Genomic DNA, 23,857 nt, shown 5'->3' with positions numbered 1-23,857 from the left:
CTGTCTGGGGATTCCCCGGACAGGCGCGATATGCGGGGAGATTCGCCACGACAGCGTTTTAATTTGCCCATCCTGATTGGGCCGTCAGTGGCGTTGAGTTTGGTCTTGCCGAGTGAGATTCCTGATTGGAGCAGCAGCCGACAAGCACTCATGACAATATCAGGAACCGGCCGTGCTGGCGGACGTCTTGGAGACGGTGGAGACCAGATTCCACCGAGTCCCATTCCGTCCTCGTATCGCTTGGAGCTCTCCTGAGGCCAAGACGGTTGCTGGCCTCCAGCTCATTTACCGACACCATGGCGCACTGGCCATCTCCTTCATTGTACAAAAGATCTGGTCCCCAGCAGTACCCCCAGCAACTGCAAGACCCAGACCAATCCGATAATGCACAATCCTTCAAGACGAACTTCCAGGGACATGCCAGTCGACGATGCAGGCGAGGCAAAGCCGTACCTCGAAGAATTGGAAACCCAAGATGCCGACTTGGGTCAAATGATGGAGGTGGCTGCAACGCCAGAAGAGGAACGCCGCGTGGTTTGGAAATTGGATATGATGTTGGTGACGCTGCCCGTATTCAGGACGCCCCCTGCTGATAACGACTAGTTTAATCCCCATGATGGGTCTCTGCTACATGATGCAGTACATGGACAAGCTGGCTCTGAGTCAAGCGACCCTGTTCAACCTCCGAGAGGACCTCGTACGCTCCCCCGTCACCAGACAAACACTTTACAGCGCTGACCTTCTATCAGAACCTCCAGGGCTCGAATTACTCGTGGACGTCGGCCGTCTTCTACTTTGGATACCTTGCATGGAGTTGGCCCAGCAGCTATCTGATGGTTCGCCTGCCGCTGGGGAAGTACCTGACTGCCTGCGTCCTGACCTGGGGAGGCGTCCTGATGTGCCATGCAGCAGCAAAGAACTTTGGAGGGTTGATGGCGGCGCGGTTCTTCTTGGGTGTGGGTGAGGCGGCCATTGCTCCAGGGTTTGCACTCATAACTGGCATGCTATACAAGCGAGAGGAGCAACCAGCACGGTACGTCTCCCTATAACCAATACCAAAGTGCTTGTCTAATCACCAAGATAGACAGGCAGCCTGGTTCCTGGGCAACTGTATCGCCACCGTGATCGGGGGAGTCGTCGCCTATGGCATCGGCACCGCCAAAGGAACTGCAGTCACCAGCTGGCAGCTCCTCTTCCTCGCCTTAGGGACTATTACAGCTGGGATGGTCTTCTGGCTGGTCTTCCTACTGCCGGATTCGCCCAGGAAGATCGTTTTTCTCACGAAGAAGGAGCAGGCAATAGTCATCCAGCGTACCGTGGCCAACAAGACCGGCACGATGGACAACGACTCCTTCAAACTAGGCCAGGCCTGGGATGCTCTTCGCGATCCCCAGACGTGGTTTCTCGTGCTGTATCAGTTCTGCGTTAATCTGTGGAACGGCGGTGTCACCAGTGTACGTTGTTATTCCTTTCTTTTCTGGGCCGTCAGCTAATAGCATTTAGTTCTCCTCGATTATCATCAACAGCTTCGGCTTTAGCCACTTGAAGTCCCTCCTCATGCAGATGCCCATGGGTGGTGCTCAGATTGTCTTCCTGGTCCTAAGTGCTGCTATTGCGACCTGGTTCCCCCGAGCTCGCATCATCACCATGATAATCAACACGCTGGTCTCAATGGTGGGCATGTTGCTGGTCTGGCAGTTGGACGAAGACAACCAGGTCGGCCGCATGGTCGGACTCACCCTTGGGGCTGTCTTCGCGGTAAACATTCCACTCTCGCTGAGTGTTATCAGCTCGAATGTCGCTGGCTTCACAAAGCGCAGTGTGACCAGCGCATTGATGTTTGTTGCATACTGTGTGGGCAACATTATCGGGCCCCAGCTCTTCTTGACTTCGGAAGAGCCGGCCTACCCTGTGAGTCAAGCACATACTATTTACGTATCCAGGACTGACGATAGTATAGACCGGCATGAAAGCGGCAGTCTCTGGCTTAGCACTGGGCGCCTTCTTCCTCCTCTGCCTTCTCCTGTACTACATCTTCGAGAACCGACGCCGCGATGCGAAGTATGGCCCTCCTACTCAGCTTACAGAAGAGGAGGAGCGTGCCCACGCGTTGTCGAACAAAACAGACCTGGAGATTGAGAGTTTTCGTTATTTGATTTAGTTGTTGACACACTGGGATGTGATCTAGATCTATAGCACTTGAAAATTCATTCCATGATTACCCTCCTCTATTTCCACCTAATTATGGTTATTTCAACTATTCTAATTATTGGCCTGACAATCCCTTCTTCAATATTTACCCAGACAATCTGAACGAGTATAAAATCGCCTATCTCGCCACCGGCAACGCCGCCAGTCTGGAAGTCATGCAGATTGGGCCCATTCCTCCACCGCAATTCTTTCAGTACAATCGACAAGGCTTCTTCCATGAGCTTCGAGCGATTGGTTACCAGCGTTTCTACCTGATCATTACTGCATTTCTTTCTGTATCTAATGGTCCTATCCGTGCATCACACGTTGGAATATCGCTTGGAAGCGAGTTTCTGCACTGCTCATGTCCACCTTTGCTGCCTCGTCCCTCAGTCGTTCAGACCTGCTTTGTACCTGCTTCTGTAGCGATGACCAGTCCAGCTGGGTTAGACGACCGTCCTGCTTGACGATATTCCCATCGACGATGACGGTGTCGATGTTCTTGGGCGATGCATGGAAGACCACCGTTGCAATGGGATCCAGCACGGGCACTGTCTCGATATCATCGCATCGAAACAAGACCAAATCGGCCTTTTTGCCAGGGACAATAGACCCAACGATCGACTCCATCTGCATTGCCTCTGCGCCACCCAGAGTCGCCATATGGAGCACATCTGCTGTCTTTCTGCCCAGGTCCCGCTGCACCGTCTGGTCATACTCGCGCGCACGTTGTGCCTGCAGTGTCAGTCTCATCTGCGCGACAAAGTCGTTCCCCTGGTTGGAAGTGATGTCCAGCCCAAGACCGGTTCGACAGCCCAGATCACTCGCCTTCCACACGATGGGATATCCCATGCCCATCTGCAGCTCTGTGTCCGGTGTGCCCACAACGCCTGCTCCAGACCTCCGCACGGCCTCCAGCTCGTCGCTCGTAAACCAAACCCCATGACTCAAAACGAGGTCTGATCCCATGATTCCGGCGTCCTCAAGCTGCTGCACGATCTCAGGCTTTGGCTCGCCGTGGGATACGACTGAAGCATGCGCCGTGGTAATCCGAGGCTCCAGCCTTCTCGCAACCTCCAACCCCCTGACATTTTCCTCGGCCGACAGGTTTGTCGGATCATCCAGTGCCACTCCAAAGGTAAGAAGTGTCTCGCCAAGGTCATTGCTTGGGAAATGTTCACGTCGCAGCCGGCGCGCATCCTTAAACCGCGCGGCCTGGTCATCAAAGGCATCAGTAGCTGCACTCTCCGGCACCCCAGGAATAGGCGGATTCTGGTAAAAGCCATAGCAAAACGTCCCTCGAATTCCTGCATCTTTCAACCCCTTGACTGCCGCATCAGCATGCGCCGGCGAGTTCACGACATGGCAATGATCGAGCACAGTCGTAATGCCGTTATTCAGCAGGCTCATCGCAGCCGCATAGTTGGCGACGCCGACATCTTCCGCCGTATACAAACTCCCGTATACCATTCGCAGATGGCAGGCATATCCAAAAAGAGACCAGTCCAGGGTGAGCCCGCGCAAGAGGTGCTGCCACAGGTGATGGTGTCCGTTGACGAAGCCGGGGGTGATAATGTAATTCCTGCCGTCGATCGTGACTGCTGTACTCCCATCCTTGACGCTCGGCAGAGAGAGGCTCGTGCCTACAGCTTTGATCCATGAGTTTTCTATCACAATATCGTGGTCCTTGAGGACTGTGCCGCGCGATGGCTGCATGGGGACCACGGTTGCCCCTTTGATCAGGATGTACGACGTCGCCATGTTCTAGAAATAAATAAACGACAGTATCTTGCTATATCATTCTATGGTTTAGATTGTAAATGCCGGATTTATATATCATCTCTAGCTCATGACGTCGGCGATGAACCCCGCACGGAGCTTCAGGCCCCCTGCAGCAGTCTCCAGCTTACTGGCTTCAATTAACGAGCGCAACATCGGACCTAGAATGGAGGCAACCGATTAAGTTTGCTTAGCGGATTGATACGAGTCTATTTAGTGGGAGTGTGGAATGTGACTCCACTGGTGGATAAGGGGGCTGCATGAAGTACTTCAGAAGATATATATATTCGCCATGCCAGATCCAATGCGCGGCCCTTCCAGCGTATGGAGTTGAAAAAAACAAAAAATAACAAAAAATAAATGTCCCCGAATGGCATCAACTTAATTGGGTATATATACAGTAATAAGATGGAATATTTACAGTTTCGCCTGCGGTGACAGCACTTCGCTGGCAGGAGCCACCTCAACAATCATCTTGCCCGTGTTGACGCCACGATACAGATCAACCAAGGCCTTGGGCGCTACTTCCAGTCCCCCAGGTATAATGTGATCCTTACGTGCAAGCTTGCCCTGTGCCAGCCAGGAAGAAATCTCCTCACGCGCACTCTGGTATTTATCGGCGAAGTCGAAGACAATGAAGCCCTTCATCGTGACGCGTTGGGACTAGGAAAGGGTTAGCTCGAAAGCAATTACTAGGAATACTAGAAAAAGAAACTTACAATCACGTTCATATAGCTGGCCGGCCCCTTCGGCTTCGAAGTGTTATACTGACTGATCGCGCCGCAGATGGCGAACCGCGCATTCCGAGCGGCCCGAGCCAGACAGGCGTCCAGAATGTCACCACCGACGTTATCAAAGTAGACATCAATGTAGTCAGGAGTGGCCGCCTTGAGCTGCTTGCGCCAGTCTGAGTCCTTGTAGTTGATGGCGACATCAAAGCCCAGCTCCTTCTGCAGGAATTCGCACTTGTCCGGGCTGCCGGCCAGTCCGATGACACGTTTGGCTCCCTTGATTTTGGCGATTTGTCCAGCGACCATACCAGTGGCTCCTGCAGCTCCGGATACTACGACAGTGTCGCCGGCGCGAGGTTGTCCGATCTCCGTCATCCCAAAGTATGCAGTCATACCGGTCATGCCCAGGACCGACAGAGCGTCGGTGGGTCGACCACCCGGAGGTATGACAACCTTCTCCACTTCACTTTTGTCCAGAACAGCATACTCCTGCCACCCAGAGTAAGCCGAGACCCAGTCTCCGACCTTGAACTTGGGGCTGAGGTTACTGCCCACGGCCACGATCTGGGCCATACTCTGCCCGCGCATGACGGCGCCGACCTTCACAGGGGCGATGTAGGAGCGACTGGCAGACAGCCATTGGCGCATAGCAGGGTCAAGCGAGAGGTAGTGCACGCGCACCAGCACCTTGTCGGCAGGCACATTGTCAGGCTTGGGGACGGTATTCAGGCGAAAGGTGCCAGATGCGAGCGAAGGGTCAACGGCATCGGTGGGGCGTTCGTGGAGGGTGACCTGCTTGTAGGACATGGTGAGAAGGACAACTAAACAAGATGAAGAGAGAGAGAAATTACCAGGAAAAGAAGAACAGGCTTTTGTAGACTTGAAGATGGAGAAGCTGCCAGAGTTGCCGGCAAAGTACCGAGGCACAGGTCAGGTGACGCTGTTGTGCATTACGTCATCGGATTGTGCACTGTGCATTGGAACTTTGTGCATCCAATTCATCCCACTTTCACTTTCACACCACCACCACTTTCTTCTTTTTGCTCTCCTCACCCATTGTACTCCATCATTGCTCCCTCCCACCGGATATGCAAAGCTCCCCATCACTCGCTGATCCCCTCGCAATCCTCCCTCCAGAGCTGGTCCTGCGCGTCCTTGAGTTCGCCTCGTTGCCCACAGTTGCTGCCCTCACCGCAGTCTCCAAGGCCTGGCACCAATTCATCGACCTCACCCACCAGGATGCCATCTACTCAGTGCTCTCCAAGTCAGCCGAACCCGCTGCTCCGACATTCTCCCGATGGTTCGACGAAACCACCTCATGCAAGGCTGTGTGTGAACGGCAAACACGGCTTGCTCGCAATTGGGACTCCCCGCACCCCGTGAGCCGCGAACGAATCTTGCAAGTCGGCAACGACCCCGTTTGGCGGTTCCGCGCGGATTTGAAGAGAAGATTCATCGTGTCGACCTCTCACGCAGGCGGCCTGAACGTGACGGATATCGACACCGGCCGCATCTTATGGCGACTGCCCTCCACGCTGGATACGGATAACGAGCATGCTGTACGCCCTTATGCGCACCTTGAATACCAGGATGGAATGGTGGTGTTTGACAGGGAAGGCGACGCGGTTGAGGTCTGGCAGGCCGATCTGGAAGATGCCCCCCGCGGGGAGTTCCGCCGCATTGCTATTCTGGACCACGATTGCCAGACAAGGGGTTTCCAGCTATCATATTGGACACTCTGCGTGGTGTCGACGCAGGGACAAGGGTTTGTGTATGATATGACAAAGCGTCCTCCGACGAGAACAACTCATCTCCATATTGAAAATGACGCGGTTGGCCATCTAGACCAGAGCCGGGACGCTGTAATGTACTCTATGGGACCGCGAGGGTACCATGTATATGACAAGAAGTCGGCTGAATTCATGGGCGCACTGCGGCCATCGCAATGCACGGAAGTGTACCATATCCGCCCTCCCAAGGGCAGCTCCGTTTCGGCGAGCGCGAGGTTAATGGGCCTTGCACAACACGACCCACTGCGTCAGTATTCGTCGCCAGGACCGGCGACAAAAGACCATATGGTACCCATAAAACTGGAGAAAGGCCCACTACCACCACCAGATGACACAGACCACGTTCGACATGGCGAGGATGAATGGGGCGCGGGCATGTTGAATGGCGACCTGTTTGTTGGTGTTTCTCGCGCTGGTCGCGTTTTTGTCTGCTCGGACTGGCGCAAAGCTCTCCACGACGAAGCAAGCCTCGCCGCATGCAGCGCAGTTATCGAATGCGAATCGGACGGATCAACCTTCGATTTGGGTGGGTGGCTCTCAGTCCGCAATCATCGTCTGATGTTTGAAATCCAGGACCGGGCTTATGTTGTCGCACTTGATGATAACAACCGTATCCAAAACGTCGATTCTCCAGAACGTGCATCGTTCTCATTTCTTACGTGCTCTACACCGCAACTAGCCGTTCCAATCAGTTTTATGGCCCTGTACGGTGATGCGATCATGACCACCTACACGGTAAGTTGAATCCACTCTGACGCGATGTGCTTTGAAACTGAACGATATAGACACTTGGCCGACGCCAACCCCCGCCAAACGTTCCGGGTGCCGCACCACCTGACCACCACGAAGGCCCTGCGCGCATCTTCCCAACGAAAACAATTCGAATACTCAGCATGGCGCCTGATAGCCCCGCCGTAAATGCAGCACCAGGGCCATCCTCTGCCAACGGAGGGATTTGGGACACGGATCAAAGTCCGCCCCCAGCTGATGAGATCGTTCGTTCTCAGGCCTTGCTGCAGCTGCTCAGCATGCTCCGGGACGAGTATGGCGACGAAGAAGATGACCGTTCGGATGATATGTGGGAGGATGTGGACGAAGAGTAGGAATGAGAGTGCTCCCCAGCTTCGTCGTTGTATTTGCAGGCGTCGTTGTATGCATAAATTACTACTAACCCCTCCCAAGCGCAAGACGACGGTTTACGATCGCAGATCTGCAGCAGGCGAGACTGCCTTTTCAAAGGCAGTATATCCCGAAGTCTCTTATGGACGGACCACCATACGGGTATGACCAGGACAAATCGAATCGTCTTTTCAACCACCTGCTTCAGACCCGGGCCAGGTCTTTTAGGACATCAGACCCCATTGTTCGCCAAAGGCCATAATAGTATAGAGGTAACAACCGGGATCACCGAAATAGTCACTAACATGCTCGATGTAGTACTGTGGATCATTCAGCTAGTTCCAGAATGATGGAAAACACTTCTGTTGTCCTAAAAAAAAAAAAAAAAAAAATCTCACACTCTCATTCATATTCTCCATAATGTTTCCCGTATCGGTGTAGCCTGGACGGCAGGTATTATATGGCAGCCCTGAGGTCTGCAATGTTTGCCCTTTCCTCCACGGATCCCCTTCCTATGCATGGTGTATTTGGACAAGGACCCAGAATTCTATTGCGACGGTTGAAGCCTCTGTGGTACATATCAAGCCAAGCCTTTGTTGTTGCTACTCGGCATCTTTTCGAGCTTGTTCCGTTACTCCAGCGTCGTCTATCCAAGCCAGGTTCCAGGCGGGTGCTCAGCGGCAATTTGATACAAGAGGAACAATTTCAACATTTCACCCATTCGGCGGATAACCAAGCACAGAGCAGCAACGCAGCAGGAGTTGAGATCAGAAGTGCGATGCAGGATTTTGCGACGGCCTGGTCATCTCACGCGATCGAGTGTCCAGGAAGCTATCGGCGATGGACAAGATGAAAGTGGGAATGTTGGCCGGTTTATACAGTTCCCACATCCTCGTCTATTGCAGCTCGTGTCGCACATGCTGAGCTGGTAGCCCCGCGCAGTCTCTTTGTCCCATCAGCGCCGTGACATCTGGAGTTGCGAGGATAAAAGCTTTGGCAGCCACTTCCGACACCCAGCTCAAAATGAACCGGGGCTGGGCGCACTCTGGATAATAAACCATCTGCTTGCCTTGCACGGTATTGTGGCTGGTCAACTAGCGCGTCTTGGTTCGATGCTCTGGGACACCTTTAGTGAGTAAGTGGATTCCCCCAATATGGCCCCTGACTACTGATCCAATCATAGTACTGTCTGGAATATGAACAGGCCATGCCGTCTTTGAGGCTAACATTCATCTCCTTCACTGGCGGTCCCTGTGATTCATTCCTTGTCGAAGCGCCCTTCCTCAACCAGTTCTTGGGCACAGCTGCACTGTAATGGCTGTGAATGATGAATTCAGCAAACTATCCAGAGGAATCGTACCTGTCACATCTACTTCTTTTATGAGTTTTATATGACCGTAGTCGAACCGATGATCTCTGGGCGCATCGACAATGAGTTTATGGCCAAGTGAATCACGGTCGGTGGAAAGTCTTCCAACCCTAACCAAACCATGGATAAAGCACAAGGGTCGTTACTCACTGGTGTCTGCTTCACCTGAAAGGTAAAGGGTGAGTCCCAGACAATTGCACTTTGACTGTGGAATTCCTGTTTGTTGCAATTCGATGATATATAAGACAGTGGTCTATAAAACCAGCCTCGTTTCCTGGAAACTGCCCGTTTTCCCACAGACTTTCGCTATCAATGGATCGCTACATTGCTCAGTTAATCGCAGAAAGATTGGATACGTCCGTACAGGATAGTATGTCCATAGATGACGACGGAGCCGGCTCGGTGCCTGACGGTCCTGTCAAGTGCCCACATTGTGGCACCGAGCTTGAGAAACTGGGCCAGGCCATTGCTACAGCCACCAGGTTTATGGATGCGATGCCAGGTGCCGTAAAGCGGGAGATAGCCGATACGGAGAAGATCATGGACTACATGGAGCAGTTCGAATCAGAAACCAACCCGGGAGATAGCGACGATGAGGACGACGATGAGGACATTGATATGGACAGTGATGAGGACGGTGGTGAGGACAGTGATGAGGACGACGACGAGGACAGTGATGAGCACGACTACCAGGTCAGTGATGAGGATGACGACGAGGGCGACGACGAGGACAGTCATGATGAAAGACGCCCATGGCATAATGGCTGCAAATGGAATGCCAAACTATATCCTCAGAGAGGGTTAGACACGAGCTCGGCTCCACACTACACCGAGCGGTACGGCCTGACCCCTGAAATAGTTCTGAAAATTCGTGAGATAACACCCCTCCACTTCTGCCGTACTTCATAGCTGATATTATTATATCTTGTAGGCGATTCCGCCACTCTTGCTGCTCTTAATGCACATGCAACCGATGTTCTGAGTCCGACCAGATGGATAACCAATGCGTACCGGGATGCATTCAAGATATTTCTCCAGGCACTAAAGGACTCTAAGTACCCAAGGCACTGGCTGGAAAACCCTAACTCGGCAGTTTACGAAGCGTACTGCGACTACATGCAGGCAAGGCGCGCCATGCCCAAGCGTGGTAAATCTAAGAAGGCCTGATGAAGTGGCTGAGTTTGCTTGAAATAGATGGTTTGTATCTAGCACTGTGTATGTTCAATATATTTATTCTCATATAGCCGTGGAGCGCTGGCCTGAAGTAGAATGCACCATAGATTAGCTGTAGCTTATCCGCCCACGCCGGGGTTATATCTCACCACGGCCATTCTATAGCAGTGCTATGGACACTGAAGCCTTCTGTCATTGTACTGCCTGTGGAGACTTTCTGTTCTGTCTTCACGCAGCAAACGAGAGAGACAACAAAGGCCCGTACGATATAAGTAGGACATGTAAACAGCAATTCCCCTCTCCATCTTCCAACTAACCTTCATCACTATTTCCCTATCCAATCTCATCTACTTCTCGGATTTTACCATCTCAATACTGTATCCATCAGTGCATAATAGCGGTTGAACATCCCCATCTGTTTCAAGCAAGTGACAACCACCAGCTCGCGTCCGATAGCACGCTGCTCCGGCTTACGTCGCCTAGCGGTCAACGGGGAAATTGTACGACCATGAATCCAAGTCCACACACCCACAGGACTCGAGCAGATGGATACGCCACAAACGACACAGAATCGCGGATGTCAAGTGGGAGCGATACTGGGGAAGGAAGCCCGACGACGACGACTCCTACGGAGGCTGGCAGCGACGCTACAAACCAAGAATATCCCCTGGTGTATATGCGGAAGTTTAGCGCGCCAAACAATCCTGACGCACTTAGACTGGCGCAAAATGTCCTAAACGACGTCGATAGCAACGATGAACTCCGTTTTCGAGCGTCTGGCAACTGGAGGGCCATTGCCAACCCAGAGGGCCTCTGATATATCGGGTGCAGTAGCCTGAACGACGTGACAAATACGTTCATGGAAAGCAGGAAGCGCCTTGATGTTGTCTTAGAAGACTATATCGCAATCCGGCGTCGCTTCATGGTAACGTATGTGCGCAGGTGTAAGGAGGAGCAGGGCCAGCGCACAACCGAGAACGAGGATGACATGATCAAGGAGGGGAATCAAAAGGCCCATGGAGGCGATTGTCTCCTGGACGCGGTTGTGCTTAAACTTCCAGATGGCCCCGGACAGGATACGTACACACGTCTCTACGGAATGCCTCCAGACAAGGTGGAGGAAATCGGTAAGTTCTGGAAAGAAGGTTTGGGGACATATACTTACCAAGGTGCATCAGCCCACAACAGCATTATCGACGAGCTTAACCAGCATGCCACTGCGGTGGCAAACGGCCGCAGGGAAGTGTCACTTGACTATTTGGATGCCTTTAACAAGTTTATCGCGGCTCTCGAGAAAGAAGGCATCACTCCGGGAACGGACCTCAACCCGGGCGTTCGCGCCGCATATGACGCGCTTAAAGACACGCCGGTATACGAACCCAATGCCAGAAGCAGCTGCAGCAAAAAGCGCAAACTCTAGGGCTTAGGCTGGCGGGGCCGTTGGTGTCTTGGAACGGTGGTTAGAGGGTCGGTATTGTTGAGATTGATGTCTTTTTGTATAGATAACAGCGGACTTCTGGTAATATCGCGTTCGAATAGTAGAATATAGTATTGTTGGCTCTGCAGTGTACGTTCAGGATATTCGAACATGTCTTGTAGGCTGACAGTTGTGTCTTTCTCTGACTGTCCTTGTTCCCAACGGCCCCTTTATCATCACTAAAAGAAGCACCGGTGGGATATGTGCATTGAAAACAACAGTCTTGAGAATGGCATCATTCACAATTGATGTTGACATTGAATATGTTGACCAGAGAGACAAATTCCCAAGTATGAATGATGAATTCACTGAATGGCAGGTCCTTGGCAGTTCGACAATGACAATTGACTGCTAACCAAGTTACGGCCAACGGCAAAGGCCTTTGCCTATTTATAAAAGGATACGTTGTATATAGCTGCCCCTGTCTGTTTCAGCTCCTACCAGATCATCGTATATAAAAGCAGGCTCGTCTCCTGGCTCCTGCTCCCATTTCCCTCAACTGGCCTGCTTGGTATAGATACTCAACATGTCCTCTCAAGCCGTGGATGGTACTCCAAGCTACAAAGATGCCGGCGTTTTGGACGACTGCTGCTTAGACGACGACAACTGCGAAGGAAGCCATAGGCTAGGAGGCCCTCTGAGGATCCTTACGAGATGATATATTCTACATACCGTAGCTACCATGCCCGCTGTGGTTTATCTTTATTTAATATGTCCGCCATTCGCTGAACTTACACCGTCATACCAGCACAATTGAATAATCCTTCCCTGTTACAAATGCTATCTGATAGAGAATGAATAAGAACCCCTAAGCCCACCTCGTTAAACGGCTCTCTACGGGCTAATCTAAGATACTAAGGCCATGACAGAAGATATCGGCGTGCAGGAAGTGAATGAAGCCTGCGTGAACAGAGAGCCATCATACTAGCAAACAAGACAACAAAGGCCCTACACGATACATAGATGTAAAAAGAATTAATCCCTCCTCCATCTTCAGCCATCTTCAATCATTTCTCCTCGCTATCTTCCGGTGTCATCATGTATTATAGCTTACTCCGTCGACCATAATGAGTCACATTACGGAGTCCGACCAGAGAAAGCCAGATGGATATACCCCAAAACCAAGCGAGCGCCTGGTGCTGAGCAGGGAGCAAGACGAACCCACCGCCCCCCAGAGCGAGAGGGTAGTGTATACGAGGCCGTGCCATCGCGGGAAGTCGATACTACCGGGAGCGCAGAGGTGACTGATCTCTCACAACGCCCGTTACAAAGCCCCGAGAACAGCAGGGCTTTGCGAGTGGAGACAACCCCCGACGGCGAGGTGGTCGACAATGCCCGGGCTGTGACGGACGCAAACGAGCATACTAGGCATATTGAGAGAGTGCATACAGAATCAGGTACGACGAAGGAAAAAGGCCTGTCGCTGCAGGCTGCCTGGTCTGAATGCGTCGCAGTCCGGCGTCGATTCCTCGCGACTTACAAACGGGACAAGAAGGAATGGACGAAACACGATCGCAAGATCATTAACACGGGCAACCAGGCGGTGCAAGATGGCACTCACCCGAACGACACGAGGTATACCAACAGCTTTATGGGTTGACGCCAGCTGAGGTTTTGACCGTTAGTACGCCTCCATGACGATATGAAGGGTGCTGTGGCCCACGGAAAAACTATAAAATCAATGGGCTGACACGCCACTGCTGTTGCAAATAAAGACAAAACGGCTACCCAGCCCTTTCGAGACGGCTTTGCGAGGTTCATTACCGAGCTCAGGGAGACTGGCATCACGAACGACTGGGATCCAAGGTCAGACGTCGGCAAAGCATATAAGGACTTTAAGAATGCAAAGACATATGAACTCGGCGGTGGATAGGCCTGCGGTTAGGGAGTGATGGGAGAAGTTTAACTTGCAGATATTGTTTACCTTCCTCACACGAGATGTTGTTGTGCACACGGTTGGCAGATAGTGGCTTCAATTGGGCCATCGTTTAGTGAACAGCTTTGATTTTTTTGGGTTTCCCGTGTAGTAAAGCTGGTATTGGGACACCGACAGTGGTAGAAACAATCCCAGAAACATCGGCAGGATACCTAGGACTGTACACACCGGCATCGGCGTATCCATTGTGGGGGTAGAACCACATAAGTCGTGCCCGTAGGTCCATTCCCCAAGGTGTATGCTCTGCTGGGTGATGCGAGTACTATAGGAGCTGATCCCTGGGGCCGAGGGACCATATATTTAATAGCCTGTAAGTTAAGACAGATTGTCTGCGGCAGGATTCGTACCTTGGTGAAGCCACTTTTGCTCTCTAGATGAGTTGCACCGATTGCGGATCTGCCACGGACACCTCGTCGGGGGTGATGCCCACGATAGGCCCTGATTAATCGATGCTGAACGTAACGAACTTCATGAGACCGCAGTGACCTAGGCAGTTGCTCATGCACCATCTGTATAGTAAACCCTGCTTTGCCCGTTGCTACCTGATATGGGAGCCAGTATCCCGACACAGAGGCCCAAAACGGAGCGCGTACGGTGTTCAGAGGATGAAAGTATCCGCCGTAGATAATCCAGCATCGGAGATGATGGAAAGCCCAAAGAATATCCATTTCAATCTAAGGGGTTTCATGTCGGACAGGGCCAATGCGGCCGACTGAAATGACCGCGAAGACTTTTTCACTCATGTGCAGGGATAATGCTGGCAAACAGGCCCTCACTACTACTTTTACACGGCTTCACAGCTATTTGCTTCTGAATCAACCCCGCAGGCCTTCCCAGCCTTGTGCATAATGGCCCTGGATCAACCAGCGGTAGATCTTGTGTCCTTGCTTTTTAATATTGCTGCGGGGAACTTTTTAGTTACAAATTGAAGTTGTTAATGCGGAGTTTATAGAAATGCTTTACAATTCACTATCCAACCGTTCCCCATCACAGCCGACATCACTCATAGTATTTGCAGGCATGCAAGCTAGTGGGCACTTGCAATTAACAACAGGGAGAGACGACTGTTCATCTGCGCTGCGCAGTAGTCGAATGACGTGGCAGTCTGTCGATGAAAGGCCAGTCGTGCGCTTTGGTCGTTGAAAGTTGGATGCCACCCGGATGCCGAGAACCATTTGCATACAGATGAGTTACAGCCAAAGGCTGGATACTCTCGCAGTCCATTCAAAATGTGTTCCGAGTGATTTGTTTGGCCCTTTTGCTGGTCCCTGACTCGTGTGCAGCTGCGCTAAGCGCCGGGCTGACACGTCCCACGGGCTAGCAACATGTTGTTTGGAGGACAATTTGCTCGGAAAAGCAAGCATTCGTCTTCTAATTATAATCCCCTTTGGCGACAAAGCTCGCCAGTAGAAATGTTTGTGTTGAGGAAAATGCAGCTATAGACATGGGTGGTGTGGCATTTTGGAACCGCCATGTCGCATACAAACAGCACCCAAACAGTCCCCAGAAAGCGCGTCAAGATATGATTTTAACTGAGACACTCCCTGGAGGGATACAATGCAGTGGAATACATCTCGCTGACTGTCAAACAAGAACGCCGACCGTAATAATTCGACGCCGCGATGGATACGAGCAGTTCGTCAACCGCGCAGTCTACTCTAGTCGGGTGGAGGGCAGAGCCCCAGGGCAGAGGCACCCTGGGCCTGCTTGCGACGAGCCTGAGTACAGTCTTTCTTTGCACTTGGGTGGTCATTCACCCCCGAGTCCACAAGAGCGAGGTCTACGCTGTGCCTCACAAGCTGGCCCTGCTCGTGAAGACTCTATTAGCACCCGAGTTCATCGCTATCGAGGGCCTCCAGGAATGGGCCCAATGTCAAAGGATGGTCTCTGAGTGTTCTGAATGGTCGCGTGGAGAGTTCAGCCTCGTTCACGCCTACTATATCAGCATGCTCGCACTGCGATACCAAACCCCCGGCGGAAATAGGGTTATCTGGCCTAACCAATACACCTGGCTTCTCAAGAGACACTTTATCAAGTGGGAGAATCATGCTGACTGGGGCCTGGCGATGGACCAAATCCAGGACAAGAGCAAATCCGACAGTATCACCAAGCTCATCACGCTGTCCCAGGTACTTTGGTTCGTTGCAACTTGTATAATGCGCGCCGCCAATGACCTTCCTCTCTCTCAGCTCGAAAGTATGACGCTCAGCTACATTCCGCTGTTTGCCATCACGTATTTCTTCTGGTGGAACAAACCGAAGGATATCTTCTCTCCCAGTATCGTCTGCCTCCCTGCTATGAGTGTTGAGGACAGGCAACATTTCGAGTCAATGGCACTCAGCAACAAATTCGACGAGACCCAGGATGCAGTGACATACTGGAGCATATGGTATTTGACCCCGAGAGTGTTCGAAAAGGAGGAGAATGACAGGATGGAGAGAGCTGTCCTTCAACCCAGTTCTCCGAAAGCGCCAGATGTCGACGGAGAGATGTGCAAGTACCGCAAGGAAATTGTTGTTGCACATTGGGATCCTTATCTATACCGGTCAAAGACAATACGATCCCTATGCTGTCTATTCGGTGCCTCGTTTGGAGCCCTGCATCTGGCCTGCTGGAACACCATCTTCCCAACGACGGCGGAGATGTGGATGTGGCGCGCTTCAGCGTTCGTGTCGATTTTCTCGCTGCTGGCATTCATGCATTTTGAGAAGGTTATTCTGCGATGGGATGGCCTCATAACGATCGTTAAGATTGGCGCGCCGGGGATCTATTTTGTCAGTCGTGTACTGATGATGGGCGAAGTGTTTGCTGCCTTGAGGGCAGTCGACCCTGGAGTATACGAGACCTACGAGGTTGAGAATTACGGGATAAACATATGAAGTAACAGAATGTCCAGAATAGAGGAAAGGACCTCTAGCAGTTATTCTATTCTTCTTCTACCACACTTAACAGGCAGCACTCTAATCTGTAGACATTTACCTCGTGAATGAAGGATCAGCCGCCTCGAAATGTCGCATTACAGCCATCGTAATGATTGGATATCCCATTATAACATCATGGAGCCCGGTCTTGAGCAGTTCTTCTCGGATCACGCCATGGTCAGTCCGCCACTCCATGACAGTACCTGCCGCCCCAAGGTCAACCTGAGATTCCAGCTTCTTCTGCTCTAGGTCATCAAGCGTTATTCCAACAGGCACTGCGCCATTGACTGCGTGCCAGAAGAGGAGCTGGCTGTGGTGAGAGGGGATGTCCCAGTCGTCCTCGGCATGGATGATAGTGAGACGATATTGCTCCTCGTTGACCTCGTTGAGCCGGACATAATTTGCAATCCGCTCATTAGACAGCCACTTGTCTCTAATGAAACGCAGGAGATAGTCAAAGACCGCTGGAAATCGGGCAAGAGGCGACAAAATCGGGATTGTGCCGGCCACGCGGTAGGTCGAGACCAATGTTGGCACATTGACAAACGGCGCGACGAGAACCATGCCCGCAAAGACAGTGGGGGGTGACTGGGCTGCGTAATGGTGGGCTACAGCAGTACTCACCGCAGTGCCCATTGATTGCCCAAATATCAAGATCCGCGAGGCAGGAATGCCGCCCACATTCATCGCCCAGTTGGTCACAGCCAGGGCGTCTTCAATCAAGCCACTCTCCGAAGGAACGCCAGCGCTCCGTCCGAATCCCCGATAGTCGAATGTCAACACATGGATCTTTCCAGGGTTACCGGCAGACAGCGCCCGATAGTTGGGGACCCGATGGCCTGAGCCTACAGTGCCCCCTGCGCCGTGCATATGAATGACTAGCCGAGCATCCGGGTCATCTCGCAGCAATTGAAAGGCGAGCCTCGAGGAAACATTGGCGACAAACCCAACTGGCTCCGCAGTAAGCGCCAGCTCGTTCTTGCGGTACAACTCGATAGGGAGGAGGTGCCAGGCGTAGAGCTGCCCTCCACTCGGGGTCTCAATGGAGAAGGGAGTAACCTGGTTTTTTAGAAAGCCAAAGGACTCGGGAACATCCAGGTCTTTGAACCAGGTCATTTGAACTGCGTGTAAATAAACCGCGTGCGACTGGAAAGTGGACGTCGTCAGCAGGCCCAGCAGGGTCGCGTAGAGCCCGACACCAGCGGCTATCGAGAAAAACGCATATTTGAATACCGACCCGACCAGGTCGTTGGCGCCCATCTTCAAAGTAATGGGGATGTGTTTGTTGGGCTTGTCGTGATTGAGAAGAAGATGGTGTGCGGGGCGCTTAGGAATGTGATGGCTGTGACACAGTAGTATGGCCAGCGTCCTCCGAGCTCGCTAGTTACTTGGCATTATTGGCAAGTTATTCCTGCAGTGATTGGCCAAAATTTACACTTCAGGCATACCCATTCGATTGCTACACTGCTCGTTCTCGCTCCTGGCTGGTATCATCACCATGACCGTCGAGGAGTGTCGGACTCGGAGCATCCGGAGTCTCTAGATTCCACCTGTAGATCATATGGGTTACCAAGACAATTGACATCCCCCATTTCTGAGTAATCATGGTATCTCTCGAGGGCACTCCAGGCTCCTTCAGCAGATCATTTTGCATGGTCCTTACTGATTGGTGTGCTTGTTGACTTTCGTACCAACCCATTTCCTAATCGGGCGACAACTCCGGCAACTCCTTTCGGACTCCAGAACGCTCGATATCCAAGAAGAATTACAGCAAAAGGATATGGACAGAATTCTAACTCCGGAGTCCATAATATGCCCGCACTTAACTCCGTTTGAAGTCAGTGCACTATCTATAAAGAAAGGTGCCCATCCAATTCTACATCGTCCCTTTCCTACCGTCAGATATCAACCAAAATGACTATTCCCCAAACTTACAAACGCGCTGTCTACAAATCTGCTGGCACCCCGCTGGTCCTCGAACAAGTCCCGCTCACATTGCCTGGGCCCAATGAGATCCTAGTCAAGGTAGAAGCTTGCGGCGTTTGCTTCTCTGATGTATTTGCCCAGGGTAATGTGATGGGCGGCGGTTTGTATGTTTCAATCCCCCTTCCATGTCTGGGTGAGTATATAGCTAACGATGGATCTGTGTAGTCCCATCGTCCCAGGTCATGAAATTGTCGGTCATGTCGCGGCGCTCGGAGACAGTGTGTCCGGTTGGGCAGTCGGTGACCGGATTGGTGGTGCATGGCATGGTGGGCACGATGGTACGACAACATCCACACCCCGAGGAGGGCCAATAACTAAACACAGCTAAAAAGGAACATGCCACGCCTGCCGGAAGGGTTGGTATCAAATGTGCGACGCGCAGATCGTTAACGGTGAGACCAAGGACGGTGGATGTATGCTCGACACTTCCTTTCCCCGCATATCAGCTCTCTAACACTGCAGTCGCAGACGCAGAGTACTGTCTCGTGAACTCCGAAGCAGCGGTGCGAATCCCTTCGCATCTTCCAGCCTCGAAATATGCCCCGATCCTATGCGCCGGCGTCTCCGTCTTCAACTCCATCCGCCACATGAACGTGCCGGCCGGCTCAACAGTGGCAGTACAAGGCCTAGGTGGCCTCGGGCATCTCGCCATCCAGTACGCAAACAAAATGGGATTCCGGGTGATTGCCATCTCACGAGACGCGGACAAGGAGGGGTTTGCGCGGGAGCTCGGGGCACACGAATACATAGATTCAAGTAAAGAAAATGATGTGGGAGAGGCACTGCGTACGCTGGGCGGTGCGTCTCTGATTGTTTCCACTGCGCCAACCGCAGCGGTTATGGCGCCACTGTTGAAGGGACTGGGGATTTTAGGCAAGCTGCTGTTATTATCCTGTGAGTGTCCAGTCAGACCTTGTCTCCTGTTTGGCTAACACCATGATAGTGCCTGGCGAGCTGCCGATTGATACTGTGACCATGGTAGGTAAAACTTACACTCGAACTGCAGGACAACTGCTCACGATTCTCGATGCAGCTGAAGTACGGTGTATCGGTTCAGGTTTGGCCCTCTGGTCATGCCACCGATACTGAAGAAGCACTTGCATTCACGGAACTCCATGGAATCAAGTGCTTGGTGGAAGAGTTTCCCCTCGAAGAGGCAAACAAAGCGTTCGGTAAGATGACTTAATTGGTCCGCCGTGGATGATAATGCTGATTCCATTCTGCGCAGACGCCATGTTGAAAGGTACAGTCAGGTTCCGGGCGGTCATTACTATGGAATAAAGGGCAGCTTGGCCAGAATCGTAAACATTTTGGTATTAAGCAGGTAAATGGGAGGAGTCACAAGAATGAGTTCACTGTTGGTTGAAGGACCATCCATCCGCAGCATATAAAGGCTCAAAGCTGTAAAACGAATCAACATCGTGGGCAAATCCCATGGCGCCCATCAGCGAACTCTGGAAGATGGCCGTAGACTCATCTACCATGGTTGAACCTCCAATCACATTAATTCCGATCTGGCTTAACAGCCCATCATCTATTGGCTCTGGCGATAGGGGTGTTAGGTTCGAGATCGTGCCATTTCTTGCAGCAAAGCGGCCACTTAGAAAGTCAGCTTTATTGACCAGGGATCGAGTAACGTCGGCCGCACTAGCGGCCACAGCGAAATGATTGCCGAATACTTTAAACACCGTGATGGCATCGTCGATTGCTCCACGAGCAGCTGCGGTTGACGGATGAAGAGGATAGGCTAGGATAAAGCCAAGCATGGAAAGGGTCGCATTCCATTGCCATTGGAAGGCTTCATACCAGCCTTTTAGATACTCGGTAGTAGTGTGAACCTGGTTGAGTATGTCGGTGATCGCTATCGCGTGGTTGAGGCAAAAAACTGCATGGCCTTGAGCAACGGGGGTATGGTTGGAGTCTACGACTGGGTTGGACGGGAAGCAGATGAAGGTCCGGTGGATATTCATTAATAGATTATGGTAGAGAAGCTCGAGAAGAAGGCGCTGGCGCTGTAGCCATGATGGTGCATACCGCTCCAGTTCCAAGCCAGTCCTGTCAACCGAGAACGATTCTCCTCCATCTCTGCGCTTCGTCTTCATGCCATCAGGGACAGTTCGCAGCCATTCGCTGATTTCGTTCATCTGCGAAGTGAGGAACTCTGCTGAGGACTCCAGGCAATGCAAGTCCGCATGAAGATTCTTCGCCCCAGCAGAAGCCAGAATTTCCGCCGACTTATCGTAGAATGCTGAGTAGACTCTCTGTGCTGCGAGCACCAGTGTTACAATAAGGCGACCGTAGGTAAACCACGTCACCTTGTCCCCGTAGGCCGCGATATTCGACAGAGAGAGTCGGGCCAGCTCGCGGTCATCAGCAGGCAGCTGGCAAGTGGCAGACATTTCAGCAACAGAGGAAGGGCGACCAAGCTTCATGCATGTTTTGGTCTCGACACAGTACAGTGTCCACCAGATGCGCTTCCGCAATTCTCGCTGGGGACGTGGCATATCCGCCGGAGGTTCAAGATGAAGGCCGAGAATATGGGCTGTGCGCAACGCAAGCGCCAGTGTCGTATGTGCCATATTCTGGAACGAAGCATTGCAGAGGTAAACAACGGAGAATATATGGCATTGAAGCGTAGCAATGGACGGGCTCTCGAGCTCCGACATGAGCAGTGTTTGCGATCGCTGGTAGTACCATCGGCCGGCGATGCTTGCGTCCTCGGTATCGAGATGGCCGTGGCCGTTGACACTATCCTTGTCTGGCGTCAAAGCCACGCCATATTGCATACATAGAGCCAGCACAATATCCACCAGGGCAGAGGAGGCTCGAGTTGTAGTTGAATCTATCCAGAGGGACTTGTAGTGCTCGCAAAACTCCGACTCATCCAATATTTGGTATGTGGGATGGTAGGAATGCCAGAACATGTCCAGAAAATAGTCCTCTTCGATACTGTTCAGGTATCCCTCTGACTTCTCGCCTGCGAAAGCACTCGGGGGCGCTGGCAGCTCTCCTGGCATTCTAGGAGACGACGGGCTTGAGAAGGTCCGACTCGCAGAATTGGGCTGAATGTTGTGGTCCTCTGGAGGGTGTTCAAGCACAGTAGAAAGGTACGCGTTCATGCGGCCGATGAAATAGAAGGTCGATGAAGGGCCATACCACTGGGTCCGCGAGGAGCGAGCGGTGCGAGTATGGATTCCGTCCCATCCTCTACTTGTTCCTTTCTTCACCGGTCGATCGTCAGCGATGGATGTGGATGGACAGCCGGTCGCATTTTCGAGTCGCTCTTCGAGATCGCGGACTTGCTGTTGCAGTCGTTCGATTTCTCTGATAAGTGTCACAGGTCAGCAGTGAAGAAGACTTTTTTAGGCAGGGCTGTTTACCTCACTGCTTCGGGCAGCGTCTGCGTTCTGGCCACGCCTTTCGACGCGTTTTTCTTGGTGCAACGGCCTCCTCTGTCGCGGCAGTTTTGGCAGGGCGAGCTGCTATCGCATTTGACGCGATGGACGCGGCACCAGTCGCAGGCGCGTGCAACCTGGTGGCGTTTAGGTCGCTGGGGTGAGGCGGGAGAAGTCTTGTTGTTTTCTTTAAGGCTGTTGGTTGCGAATGTTGAGAACATGACGGATGGAAATGGTTTTAAAGAGACTGCATTGTTTGCCCCTCGTTGTGTTGCTGACATTAGTGCTGATATCACGGGCTGCACAGGTATATATCTTAGCGTCGGTACCATTCCGAGTAACCACAAATTTGAAATATAATCAAATTGATTTATCTTCCACTGGCTCTTCTACGGGATACTGGATAATCATCTACTTCCTGCCACAGTGCGGCCTCGGACATACACCTGTGCTACGTTCCGGTCGTCACCGGTCATGATGTACTTCTCAAACACTCTCCTGAGCGAGTCGCCGTCTTCGCGGGGCGTCATTGCCGACTGCAAGCCAGTCGTTGTGGTCACCCAGACGGCATCAAACTCCTTACCAACCTGGAAGTTGCCAATGCGATCTTCAAGGCGAAGAACCCTCGCCCCGCCCAATGTCGCTAGGTAGAATACTTCTTCAAAAGACAGCGCCTTGTCCTTACCTTGCGATAGCACCTCGCGCGCATTCGATGCGATCATCGTTTGCCGGATCACGGCCAGCATCTGCGACGCCCAGCCCCCACCGCTGTCTGTCCCTAGCCCGACCTTGATACCACGCTGTAGGAAATCTCGCACAGGGGCGACCATGAAGCCTCCGCCCACGGTCATGTTGGCGATCGGGCAATGCGCAACGCCGCACTCCAGTGAATGTATCCTCTCCTTCTCGTGGTCAGTCATGATGGTGCAGTGAGCCAGGATAGCCCGGGAATTTAGTAGTCCGTAGCTCTCATATAAGTCGGCCTCGCTGCCACCAAATTGAGGGAACAGCTCTTTCGTAGCATCGACCTCCTGTTGGGCTTCGTTGAAGTGTGTCTGGACGGCCAGAGTGGTATCGCGTTTTACTATCTCACCCAGCCCGTGAAGTAGCTCTGGCGTACAAGAGATGGCAAATCTCGGCGTCACAACTGGTTTCACCAGGGAGTCATCAGCAGATGCGGATCCAGAGAGACCACGAATATGCTGAATGCACTCCTCCGTCTCACGCAACGAGACAGCCGCGCTCTCCTCGCGGATGTAGTCCGGGGCGTTCCTATCCATGTTGCATTTACCCACAAACGCCCGCTGACCTTTCCGATGGCATATTTCAGCCAGAATCTTTGTTCCCTCGGCATGCCGTGAGCTGTAGTATGAAGCAGTTGTGATCCCTTGGCGGAGGAAGTCGTCGACCGTTTGCTCGTATATCCTCGTAGCATAGGCAGGGTCGGCAAAGCGGGCTTCGATAGGGAAGGTAATTTCATTCAGCCAGTCCAAGATATGAAGGCCCTGGCCGAGACCGCGCATCGGCCATTGCGGGGCGTGATTGTGCGTGTCGACGAAGCCTGGAAGGAGGAAGTCACCGGCTGGAAGACGATGAATCGTAGCATCGCGAGGGATTGCATCGCCGGGAATCTGATCGGTAGATTTATACAAAGCCGAGATACGGCCGTCAGTAACGACGAGGGTCGCGTTTTCGAGGAGCTCGAGACGCTCAGGATCTGTGGAGTGGACGACGGCGCCCTGGAAGACGACAACAGCCATGGGGCATAACAGAGAGATTCGCGATATGTAGAACTGTAGAAGAGCTCTTTGAAGGTCGTCGGTAGGCGAAATTGACAAGAGTAGCCCAGCTGGGCTCTGCGGTCAACCGTGTGTTATCTTGAGCTTGGGCATCTCTGCGGGGCACCGGTGGCTGACTAAGTGTTTACAGTCTTCATTGATACAACACTAACACTGTTCAGCGGTTGATGTCAAAACAACTTGGCTGGCCAA

General features: G+C 52.3%; 13 protein-coding genes across 13 annotated transcripts; 7 read left to right on the top strand and 6 right to left on the bottom strand.

The window, feature by feature from the left end:
* The first annotated feature begins 203 nt into the window (after nt 1–203).
* ASPVEDRAFT_363578 (uncharacterized protein) lies at nt 204–2,330 on the top strand. The gene is made up of 6 exons (XM_040811195.1): nt 204–554; nt 604–697; nt 750–1,033; nt 1,085–1,454; nt 1,504–1,911; nt 1,961–2,330. The coding sequence occupies exons 1-6, from the start codon at nt 385–387 to the stop codon at nt 2,159–2,161; spliced, it is 1,527 nt and encodes a 508-aa protein (XP_040673051.1). The 5' UTR covers nt 204–384; the 3' UTR covers nt 2,162–2,330.
* ASPVEDRAFT_46633 (uncharacterized protein) lies at nt 2,195–4,010 on the bottom strand. Its single transcript, XM_040813602.1, has one exon. The coding sequence runs from the start codon at nt 3,949–3,951 to the stop codon at nt 2,500–2,502; it is 1,452 nt and encodes a 483-aa protein (XP_040673050.1). The 5' UTR covers nt 3,952–4,010; the 3' UTR covers nt 2,195–2,499.
* Nucleotides 4,011–4,204: 194 nt separating this feature from the next.
* Nucleotides 4,205–5,575, bottom strand: ASPVEDRAFT_46632 (NADP-dependent oxidoreductase). Its single transcript, XM_040813601.1, has 2 exons — nt 4,689–5,575; nt 4,205–4,632 (listed from the first exon to the last, which is right to left on the bottom strand). The coding sequence occupies exons 1-2, from the start codon at nt 5,505–5,507 to the stop codon at nt 4,387–4,389; spliced, it is 1,065 nt and encodes a 354-aa protein (XP_040673049.1). The 5' UTR covers nt 5,508–5,575; the 3' UTR covers nt 4,205–4,386.
* A 148-nt stretch (nt 5,576–5,723) lies between these two features.
* ASPVEDRAFT_155162 (F-box protein) lies at nt 5,724–8,011 on the top strand. The gene is made up of 2 exons (XM_040808444.1): nt 5,724–7,225; nt 7,276–8,011. The coding sequence occupies exons 1-2, from the start codon at nt 5,789–5,791 to the stop codon at nt 7,591–7,593; spliced, it is 1,755 nt and encodes a 584-aa protein (XP_040673048.1). The 5' UTR covers nt 5,724–5,788; the 3' UTR covers nt 7,594–8,011.
* Nucleotides 8,012–9,290: 1,279 nt separating this feature from the next.
* On the top strand, nt 9,291–10,145 carry ASPVEDRAFT_33515 (uncharacterized protein; the record flags this gene model as incomplete). The annotated part of the gene is made up of 2 exons (XM_040810747.1): nt 9,291–9,849; nt 9,910–10,145. 2 exons carry the CDS (start codon nt 9,291–9,293, stop codon nt 10,143–10,145), a joined length of 795 nt encoding a protein of 264 aa, XP_040673047.1.
* Nucleotides 10,146–10,659: 514 nt separating this feature from the next.
* ASPVEDRAFT_88537 (uncharacterized protein) lies at nt 10,660–11,571 on the top strand (the record flags this gene model as incomplete). Its single annotated transcript, XM_040818348.1, has 3 exons — nt 10,660–10,925; nt 10,983–11,278; nt 11,330–11,571. The coding sequence occupies 3 exons, from the start codon at nt 10,660–10,662 to the stop codon at nt 11,569–11,571; spliced, it is 804 nt and encodes a 267-aa protein (XP_040673046.1).
* A 583-nt stretch (nt 11,572–12,154) lies between these two features.
* Nucleotides 12,155–13,228, top strand: ASPVEDRAFT_33513 (uncharacterized protein; the record flags this gene model as incomplete). The annotated part of the gene is made up of 2 exons (XM_040810746.1): nt 12,155–12,176; nt 12,678–13,228. The coding sequence occupies 2 exons, from the start codon at nt 12,155–12,157 to the stop codon at nt 13,226–13,228; spliced, it is 573 nt and encodes a 190-aa protein (XP_040673045.1).
* A 286-nt stretch (nt 13,229–13,514) lies between these two features.
* Nucleotides 13,515–14,292, bottom strand: ASPVEDRAFT_363506 (uncharacterized protein). Its single transcript, XM_040811194.1, has 2 exons — nt 13,912–14,292; nt 13,515–13,826 (listed from the first exon to the last, which is right to left on the bottom strand). Exons 1-2 carry the CDS (start codon nt 14,230–14,232, stop codon nt 13,617–13,619), a joined length of 531 nt encoding a protein of 176 aa, XP_040673044.1. The 5' UTR covers nt 14,233–14,292; the 3' UTR covers nt 13,515–13,616.
* An 894-nt stretch (nt 14,293–15,186) lies between these two features.
* On the top strand, nt 15,187–16,443 carry ASPVEDRAFT_33512 (uncharacterized protein; the record flags this gene model as incomplete). The annotated part of the gene is made up of 1 exon (XM_040810745.1): nt 15,187–16,443. One exon carries the CDS (start codon nt 15,187–15,189, stop codon nt 16,441–16,443), a length of 1,257 nt encoding a protein of 418 aa, XP_040673043.1.
* A 44-nt stretch (nt 16,444–16,487) lies between these two features.
* ASPVEDRAFT_363489 (alpha/beta hydrolase) lies at nt 16,488–17,844 on the bottom strand. Its single transcript, XM_040811192.1, has one exon. It carries the CDS (start codon nt 17,743–17,745, stop codon nt 16,540–16,542), a length of 1,206 nt encoding a protein of 401 aa, XP_040673042.1. The 5' UTR covers nt 17,746–17,844; the 3' UTR covers nt 16,488–16,539.
* Nucleotides 17,845–18,399: 555 nt separating this feature from the next.
* ASPVEDRAFT_141396 (uncharacterized protein) lies at nt 18,400–19,752 on the top strand (the record flags this gene model as incomplete). The annotated part of the gene is made up of 7 exons (XM_040807744.1): nt 18,400–18,575; nt 18,637–18,749; nt 18,804–18,884; nt 18,940–19,365; nt 19,415–19,449; nt 19,505–19,643; nt 19,700–19,752. The coding sequence occupies 7 exons, from the start codon at nt 18,400–18,402 to the stop codon at nt 19,750–19,752; spliced, it is 1,023 nt and encodes a 340-aa protein (XP_040673041.1).
* Nucleotides 19,753–19,823: 71 nt separating this feature from the next.
* Nucleotides 19,824–22,087, bottom strand: ASPVEDRAFT_88532 (Zn(II)2Cys6 transcription factor; the record flags this gene model as incomplete). Its single annotated transcript, XM_040818345.1, has 2 exons — nt 19,824–21,795; nt 21,852–22,087. The coding sequence occupies 2 exons, from the start codon at nt 22,085–22,087 to the stop codon at nt 19,824–19,826; spliced, it is 2,208 nt and encodes a 735-aa protein (XP_040673040.1).
* A 41-nt stretch (nt 22,088–22,128) lies between these two features.
* On the bottom strand, nt 22,129–23,738 carry ASPVEDRAFT_46622 (putative guanine deaminase). The gene has a single exon (XM_040813600.1). The coding sequence runs from the start codon at nt 23,624–23,626 to the stop codon at nt 22,274–22,276; it is 1,353 nt and encodes a 450-aa protein (XP_040673039.1). The 5' UTR covers nt 23,627–23,738; the 3' UTR covers nt 22,129–22,273.
* Nucleotides 23,739–23,857: the final 119 nt, after the last annotated feature.

Source organism: Aspergillus versicolor (assembly GCF_001890125.1).
Source record: "Aspergillus versicolor CBS 583.65 unplaced genomic scaffold ASPVEscaffold_12, whole genome shotgun sequence".
Lineage (NCBI taxonomy): Eukaryota > Fungi > Ascomycota > Eurotiomycetes > Eurotiales > Aspergillaceae > Aspergillus > Aspergillus versicolor.
The sequence above is the reverse complement of the archived record's forward strand: the minus strand, read 5'-3'. Positions and strand labels throughout refer to the sequence as shown.